Source organism: Eurytemora carolleeae, unplaced genomic scaffold, assembly GCF_000591075.1.
Source record: "Eurytemora carolleeae unplaced genomic scaffold, Eaff_2.0 scaffold816, whole genome shotgun sequence".
Taxonomy (NCBI): domain Eukaryota; kingdom Metazoa; phylum Arthropoda; class Copepoda; order Calanoida; family Temoridae; genus Eurytemora; species Eurytemora carolleeae.
The window spans coordinates 21,079-30,692 of record NW_019396746.1 but is presented as its reverse complement, the minus strand read 5'-3'; the positions used below and the strand labels follow the sequence as shown (position 1 = coordinate 30,692).

Sequence of the window (9,614 nt, the reverse complement as noted above, 5' to 3'; positions counted from 1 at the left end):
ATAAACTTTTATCACCTTTATCGACACTTTTTTGAGTTTGTTAAAAAGTTAGCCTATTTTCACCAAGCTTAACTTAGCTTCAAAGTAAAAAATAATAAACTTTTATCATCTTTTGTGACACTTTTTTAGTGCGTTAAAACTTTGCTTAGGTTCACCAAGTAGGGCTTATTTCAATGCAGAGGGGGGCGGGTGGAATTCCAAACACCCCTCCAGTGGTTTTTCGTCATAACTTCAAACCAAAGCATGTTCAAGAACGCTTAAACTTAACTTCACTTTACAACTCCATAAATATTCTTCGTTCAATGCATAAAAAAAAATCAAAATAGTCCATACCTTTTGTACTATTTGAACTGTAGGTCTAAAATTTACATACATACAAGGTGATGAAAAAACACATCATTTTTTTACGAGTTCATGTTTTAGTATATATCAACAGTAATAATCAAAATGCAAAAAAATTAAATACATAAAAGAAAATCTGTGCAAAATCTTTTTTGTAAAAAATTTTGTTTTCAGAAATTAATTAGAAAATGCAAATTAGAAAATCTATTCTCATTTATGAATTTAATCTGTTGAAAAATGAAATTAAGGGATATACCAAAGAACGCAAAAAAAAACATTATAGTGCAAATCTGCACCAAACCATATAAGAAATAAAATATCAAAAATTTATTTACTGCTTGAAAAATATTTTAATAAAATAGAATAAATACATATTTATATCAATTTCTGCAGAAAAATATTTTTTCCCTATTTTTTTCTATGTAGTAAAACATATTTTTGCATTTGGTTTTTTATTTCAATATTGCTTCACCTAAAAACATCAACCCTGCCGACATTTTTATAAATTCTGGTTTTTACTCATTCGAACTAAGTTCCTATTACAAACTATTATTTTTCTTATTCCTATATCTTGGCAGTCCAATGTTCGATCAAACCAAGGTTATAAGGCAAGGAAAGTTAATTGCAGTTGCGTAAACTCTGCATACATATTGAAACCAGTTCTCTCTGGGCGGAATTTGTAAACAAGAATAGATACATCAGTGTTCGTTTAGTATCCGAGGAGCTTAAAAGCATTAGATTTTAATAGTTTTGATAATTCACATAATAGTTTCCTATGACCAGAATATTTCATTGATTTTTTATGTAAAAGATGGATCCCATGTCAGCCTTCGACATCCGTCTTGTGTTTACATTACCGCCCAGAGACAGTACACTGCGTACACTTCTGAAATAACTTTCCTTGCATTATAACCTTGGAACAAACAAACTAAGATTAAAATATTAAAGGATAATACACCACCACGAATGCATGCCCGAATATGAGAGGTCTCTGCAATTCTGCATGCCTAGCAGCTCTGTATTTCTAGCCAGGATGCTGCATGCCCGAATATGAGAGGTCTCTGCAATTCTGCAAGCCTGAGAATATCAACGCTTTCTGAAAATATTCTTAATCTTGGGATTGTTAACTTACTTTGAATTATGACTAACTAGCTGAAGTACCCGGCGTTGACAGTGGAATCAAAAAATTCAAAGTTTGATAAATAAAATGTCGAATTTTGAAAAATAAGGTTCCCTAAAAAATTCAGCCAATTTGGTTCATCCGTCTTGCCAGCTATATGCTAACTTATAAATTTAAAAACATATATATTAGTGAACAGCTTTATTAACATTATATAGATTAACATATGTTATCTTTTGAAAAGGAAAAACTGCTGTGTATGAACCAAAGGCGGCATATGGAAAACATCCACCTTTTAAAAATCGGGAGATGTCCCTTAGAAGATCCTTGGGAAGTGATTCAACTTCTAACTACTGATGGATGCGGGTTAGATATCCAATTTCTTTGGTTTAAAGGTGCTTGTAAAGAATTATGAACCTTTACAGTGATAACCAGAAAACTCTGGAATTGGAAGGCGACTTTAAAAAACTTAATTTATGACTTTTAATAGCGCAATGAACATGCGGCACAGCAACAGACCCATTTTACTTAATAAGTAATTAAATAACTTTCAAGTATATGTATTTGCTTTAAACAACATTAAATGCAATTCAGAAGTGCTATATTGCACTTCCTCCTATTCCACAGTTTTCTGGTTACGATTGTATCGAAAACCAGTTTTCTATAAGTTTGCTTTGTTTTTTTCTTCTGCCAAAATTTTGAATAAGAAAATTGAAATAGAAATTTTGAATTTTGCACAATATATTATACTGGCAGCCGTAGTACATTTGAATTCCCAAGCCGGGTCAACCATTCCGGTCCCAGTTTGTACTGTATCGCCCGAACATAGGGTAAATAAAGCAGACACTCAATAGAACTAGCCGGTGCAACTAGGTTTACGTGGTCAGACTTTAGGTTGAATTTACTTTTACTAAAGGGTCAGAGGTGCGTGAATAAAAACAAACTTGTGGAGCCTATTTAAACCCATAAACCCGGAAAAATATTTCCTCAAAATGATGCCCATCAGTATTTCTAACCCTTTCAATTCTAATTTAAGAAAAACAATTTCGCAGAATTTTGTTCCAATGTAAATCAATGTCTTGGTTATACCTTAAGGAAAACTTGAGAGGACATAACAAAATATGCACTACGTTGGAACCCTCAGGGCCACCGAAATAGAGGACGGCATAAGCAAACCCGGAGGAGATAGATTATAAAAGAGCTCCAGCAACTAAACCTCAATATGGCCTCAGCGGAAGCTGCAGCTGAGCACAGGAGGGGTTGGATGACTCTTATCAGCGGCCTAAGCTCTACTCCGGAGTAAACAGGTTGGTAAGGTAGGGTTAAGGATTAAGAATTCCTGAATCATACTTGTTTGCAGACTATAGGTTAAAAAATTTTCTCTCAAAATGGTTAAAAATTCTTTTAATACCTTTTTTTTTACTTAAATGTTATTACCCGGTATCCATTTGGAATCCATTTTATTTTGTTAATTTTCTTTTTGTTTAAATTTTGTTATATTTTCAAAAGTATTTTTAAAATAATGTGGTATAACCTAGATTTTTTAACATTGACAAAGATTGTGTAAAAGAAGTGAGTCAACGTTTTAAACAATATATTTTACGCACATTGATAGAATTGTAACATTTAAAATTTTAACATGTAACACTTTCTATGTACATTAAATCACAGATAAAAATATTAAAACATTATTAAAATAAACAATGAATGTTTAGTTTTAACACAATTAACAGCTAGAATTCAATTCTGTTGAATGAGATCTTTTATATGAGTAATTTCACATAAATGAACATTTCTTTAAATTGAAGTGATTGTGTCAATTATAGATTTTTTTTTTCATGCAAACTTACTGGATGAGTTTCTTACAAGTACAATTATCAATCACAATTTAGAAATAGGACGATTTCCTTGAAAATATGAATAATACAGCAAAGATTAAATAAAATTGTATTATCTCTATATTTTTGCAACCTGAAAACCTTTTATATTTTAAACTTAGATTATTTGATCAAACAGAATAGCATAGTTTTTAATATCTAAGGTCTACGTTGGGTTGCAAAGATATAGGGATAGAAAATCAGAGTTTGTGTCATTTTACGACATTACAACACGTAACATTAAACCGTAGATATGCTGCAGTGATGAATTATGCTATTTTATATTCTTGAATATATTGTGTGCATATAAAACTGTATAACAAGTTGATCAGAGCTGAAAACTTTAGACTAGCGGATATCAAGATTAATGCTTGATCCACTCTTTTTCTTAATATCGAGACTAACCTAATCTTGTTCCTGTCTCCTGAAAAGTGTATAAAATTCAACCAATCAGAGTCGCATATATGAAGGCGATTAATTTGAAATTTTGCGCGCCATTTAAGATTATATCTCATTCTAAAGTTTTCAGCTCAGAAAATTTTTCTGTAGTTGATCACCAACTACTAATTAGCGTTAAAAAAAGGTAATTGTGGGCTCCTGATTTTTTCTTCTTCATTTTTTCTTCATTTTTCCCACAGTTGCATCATCAACCGATAAACTGTTGGCTAATAATTTGTTTAACAATGATTAAACTTTAAATACAATGCTGATCAATCAGCTCTGGTACAATTGAAACTGTGTACCAGGTACATTAATTGATGGACCCTGGGCTGATACATTGACTGTTTGACCGTTGGCTGGTACATTAACGAATGGGTCGTTCATTTGTAATTAACTGCTGGGCCGTTGGCCGGTACATTAACTAATAAGTCGTGTGCTGGTGATTAACTGCTGGGCCGTTGGCCAGTACATTAATTGCTAGGCCATGCACTGGTAATTAACTGCTGGGCCATTGACCGGTACATTAATTGCTAGGCCATGCACTGGTAATTAACTGCTGGGCCGTTGGCCAGTACATTAATTGCTAGGCCATGCACTGGTTATTAACTGCTGGGCCGTTGGCCGGTACATTAATTGCTAGGCCATGCACTGGTAATTAACTGCTGGGCCGTTGGCCGGTACACTAATTGCTAGGCCATACACTGGTAATTAACTGCTGGGCCATTGGCCGGTACATTAATTGCTAGGCCATGCACTGGTAATTAACTGCTGGGCCGTTGGCCAGTACATTAATTGCTAGGCCATACACTGGTAATTAACTGCTGGGCCATTGGCCGGTACATTAATTGCTAGGCCATGCACTGGTAATTAACTGCTGGACCATTGGCCAGTACATTAATTGCTAGGCCATACACTGGTAATTAACTGCTGGGCCGCTGGCCGGTACATTAACTAATGGGCCGTGGGCCGGTACAATATTTATATTAAGTTATATTGGGGCCGGTATAATATTCATATAAAGTTATATTGGGGCTGGTATAAGCCGAATGATATGAATATATTTATTAGTCACAATAAAATACAGGTTAAACTAAGGAAATGCAGAGATTATAGAATTTTAGCCATAATTCCATAATTCTATTACTCCTGTAACCTGTATCTTCTAGTGAATAGGACTACGGTATCCTGTATCTTCTAGTTAATAGGACTCCTGTATCCTGTATCTTCTGGTGAATAGGACTCCTGTAACCTGTATCTTCTAGTGAATAGGACTACGGTATCCTGTATCTTCTGGTGAATAGAACTCCTGTATCCTGTCTCTTCTAGTGAATAGAACTCCTGTATCCTGTCTCTTCTCGTGAAAAGAACTTGTATCCTGTATCCTGTATCCTAAAACTAAACCAAGCATGGTCTAGGTTCTCCTGCAGTAATCAAGTGGCTTTCAACACTAACAACAGCATCAACAGCATCAACAGCATCGTCTTCTGCTGATGTGAACTCAGTAACAGCTGTGGAATTAACAACAACATTGTTCAAGGTAGTTAGGGTCTCCATAGCCCTATAGAATATTCACCTTGTTATTATTTTAATTATTACTGTATTAATTATCATTATTATTATTATTATATATTATAAAACGACTTTTTTCCGCTAGGTGTCTCTGCCACAAGCAATCATTCAAAGCATCGAGATTCGAGAGCAGACACATCTGGCGGCCAACTATTTTTGCGTTTTAAGTGCATTGTATGCAAAACGAATAAAAAATATTATTATGAAATATTAACTATATACGAATGTGTCGAAAAATAATCAATGACTATATGAAAGATTTGTTTGAAATTAAACTGATTTTTTTACGATCCGAGTCGTATAGTGCAACATTTTGAATTTGTATGGACGCTGCGTTCTTCCGTATAAGTCGTTTTTAACAATTTTCTCCTTAAAGACGCAAGAAATTAAGATTAGTAGCGATCAAAAGCGATTATTTTTCGCCGTAAGCCTATACCCCCTTTCACTTTTTGCGAACACTCCCTTAAAGTAGCATTTCCGATTCACAACGACCTCCTTCAAACCTTTGGATGATTCAAATTACTCAAATGCCAATGCAATGCTAAATGTTGACACTTTCGTGTAAATAATTTTAAAATCGACCATTCCAAACCATTTTTAAAATTTGGTGGATTTTCTTTTTTATTGGCGCATCTTTAATAAATCCAACAATTAAAAAAAAATTTCTTCCAATTTTGATATTCCATAAACCTTCGCTGGGGTCACGTGAGGTCCCACACCAAAGGAACTGAGTTTTGTCACAAACTCAAACTGTTTAATCCCTATACTTTTACAATCTGATTATGTAAACCTTTGATATTTCAAACTTAGATTATTTGGTCTAACAGAATTCATAGCTTGAAATATCAAAGGTCTATGACATTGGGTAGCAAAGATATAGAGATTAGAAAAGTAGAGTTTGTGACAAAAACTCGTTTCCTTTTGGCCCGATCGGTTCAGTCGTTTTGACGTTTATCGGTTACAGACAAATAAACAAACAGACAGACAAGCAAAGTATATATAAAATATATTTATTACCTTCTCTGCAATGCTTGCATTTCTATTTGAGCCCCATCAGATGGTCGACTATTAGCTCTCTAAAAATATTAATTTTAATATGTGGGGGGCGACATAGATTCTGTTAGGTCCAAAAAACTAGTAAAAAATAGCTGAAAACTTTATTTGAATCCTTGATACAAAGCTTGGTTTACAAAATTTAATAAAAAGATACGCTACAAAAATTTTATTTTTTCGAACCAGTTAAAGTTGTCAACAAATTTCAGGGGACATTAGTTCAAAAACGAGTATATGGCCCATTTAGAAATGGGCACAAATTGAAAGATTTGGTTTTATGATCCCGTCCTATATCGAGAGCAAAAATCGATAATACAAACTAACCAACATTTTATTAAGCATGACGAGGACAAAAATTCCTATCGCTAAATTACTTGCTAAAATTAAAATTATAATTTGAGATCTCCAAGAAAATCCCCCGTTTTCCATAAATAAATGGAATCTCCGGGAGATAACATATAAAATAAGAAAGATAAAGATTGAGCTAACAATGTGAAAAGAGAGCCGAATTAGGATTAATTATGCTCTGTATACACTTTTATGTATTTTCTAAGATTGTCTTTTGTTTAGGATAATTTACATTTAATTAAAAGGTTATTCATTCGTTGTAATTGGTCAAAATTGTATTTTGCAATCATTGGATATATTGATTATGATTTTAAAAAGTCCTGTGCAAACGAAATACAGCAATTGTACACTGTTGTCGGACTCATTTCGCTTTGTAAGTTGATTTTGTAAGTTGATGTAAGTTGATTGGCACAAAACTTGGCAGTCATCTAGTCCACAATTGGAAACCTTATTATGTAAAAATATTGACTATATAAGAAGAAATATACTTTTTGGTCTTTTCATATTCTCAATTTTAAAGGCGGTTTCTCTTTAAATGTAATTTGCGGATCTGTGCTGCAAAGACAACAAATTAAATTAACTGAATTCAATACGTGAGAAGTTAGTAAAACTACGAAAGCTTCCTCATTGTTGCTCAGATAAAGGTGAAATGTTGATTGGACAAAACTTTTTAATTTCGTTTACAATCCCTTTAATTAAGTACTGACCCTGCTGACGCTGCGGATGGTTTTCTTGAACTTGAACTGAAGAATATCCTTGAAATCATTGTTGAGAAGGCAGTAGATCACGAAGTTGGTGCTGGAGTTCAAGATGAGGAGAAGGTGACTAAACCTGAACATCTTGTATAAACTGTGGAATAGAAAGACGACTGTTAAATTCAAAAAATTATACTAAATAGTGCAATTAACATGAAACAAAACAATTGTGCAGGTCATGTGAGGTCTTATACAAAATATGGGCCCGATTGGTTCAGCCGTTTTGACGTTTATTGGATACAAACTGATAGACAGGCAGACAAGCAAAGTATAGATATAGATATGAATTAGTAATCTCTGCTTGTTTTGGTGTCTGCCTGTCTGTTTGATTGTCCAATCATAAATCATATATCATGAACCCCTCGACCGATTTGCTTCAAACTTTGATTGGGAAAGTCAGTAGAACCACTGAAATGTTCGTAGCCTGGTTTAAAAATTCACTGTTGAGTGTGTTGACCTTTATAGGGAAAACTCCTGGCGAAGCTGGGTTCCAAAGCTAATTTCTTAAATATGTTTTTTTTTCATTTTCCTTTGGATTTCTATTCTTTCTACATAAATTTGAAGCTCCAATTCTTTTTTTGGAGTTCTTATCTGAAAGTCTTTTTAACAAATAATTTTACCCTTTAATTTTGTTTCATAAATTTTAGAATGCGTTTCGAACAATCGAATCTGCAGTATTCAACCGACATGCATTCTACTAAAAAATTGCTAATTTTTTTACTTACCCTGTAACGCAAAGAAACCAGCCAGGTTGATCAAGACAGCTGAAAATAAAATTGAACTTTATGACACGTGTATTCAGGGTTACCTTCAAGGCTGAGAATGTAAAGAGAAGATAAATCTCATAAAAATATGATGATCCAAAGCTGAAAAATGTTTAATTATTGCTTTGACAAAGTAAAACACTCCTGTATGCGAAATCTATTAGGCCTCATTCAATCAGGGTTCAGTCATGTGTTTGTTGTCTATTCTGAACCAATAGAAATAGTAGGGCGGTAACGTTTATCTTTCTATCTATCTCATTATCCAATCGGAGTTATGAATCCTTATATCATCGCTATCAGTAAATGGAAATATTTACTTCTACTGAAACAATAGTGAAAAAAATAGTTTATAGTTGCAAGAAATCAAGAAAATATATAAGGAAACTGACAATAAACAATTCCAAACTGTCTTCCCTAAAGTCTCATCCTTTGTGGGTAACCCCAATTATACAACGTTATGTTGCAATATTGAACTACTAAAGTATTTCGATATTATGAACATAATGATCGATATTTTGAACATAGTGTTGGATATTTTGAACATAATGTTCGATATTTTGAATATTATGTTCGATATTATGAACATAATGTTCGATATCATGAACATAATGTTCGATATCATGAACATAATGTTTGATAATAAGAACATAATGTTCAATATTATGAACATAATGTTAGCAACAGTAATTTCGCACATTAAAAATCTATCGGTAACTTCGATTTTACGAAGATGTTTTAGCCTCTTTTTGTCTGAAATTGTCCGATAAATAAGATTATTTTATTTTCTTCTCCAAACCTTGAATGGCTATCAAAACCTTAAAATAATTTCCCATGCTGAACGAGAGACATTTATTTCTTGAAACCAGATAGATTCTAGTATACAATAGATGGCAACGTAGAATGTGTATGCTCTCAGTACAGCTGTATTCTTACGTCACATGTGTCCGACAAAATTATTAATAATAGTGATAATAAAGTGCTTGTCTTACAATAAAATGAGTGCAATTTTAATGCTTGTTATTTTCTGTTTTTTTCACCTCTTATTTAATCTTGGAAAACATGTCAACTAATGTGAGAAAATTTCTTTTTCCTTGTTATATTTGACACTTGTGACGTCTCGTATAATTTGTTCATTTCTCTGTTGCCACCTATTGTGCATGAAAATCTATTTGCTTGAAACTATATTTTTATTTCTTAAATAATGATGATGTTATAATGAATGTTCATATTAAGCGTATTTATCCTTATTTCAAGATCAAATTTCATGATGAAAAATATTTGATATATTCCGGCGGGAAACTAAATATCCTTATTTTATATCTTATTAAACCATCCTCCCCCCCCC

At 33.0% G+C, this 9,614-nt stretch overlaps 1 protein-coding gene across 1 annotated transcript in view; it reads right to left on the bottom strand.

The window, feature by feature from the left end:
* Nucleotides 1-3,800: 3,800 nt before the first annotated feature.
* LOC111708106 (B1 bradykinin receptor) overlaps nt 3,801-9,614 on the bottom strand; it is a gene marked incomplete at its 5' end in the record, with an annotated part of 13,277 nt that continues 7,463 nt past the window's right edge. Inside the window, 4 exon segments of the mRNA XM_023481372.1 lie at nt 3,801-5,338; nt 6,367-6,425; nt 7,458-7,581; nt 8,231-8,269. Coding sequence (XP_023337140.1) covers nt 5,176-5,338; nt 6,367-6,425; nt 7,458-7,581; nt 8,231-8,269 — 385 coding nt within the window. The 3' untranslated portion in view covers nt 3,801-5,175.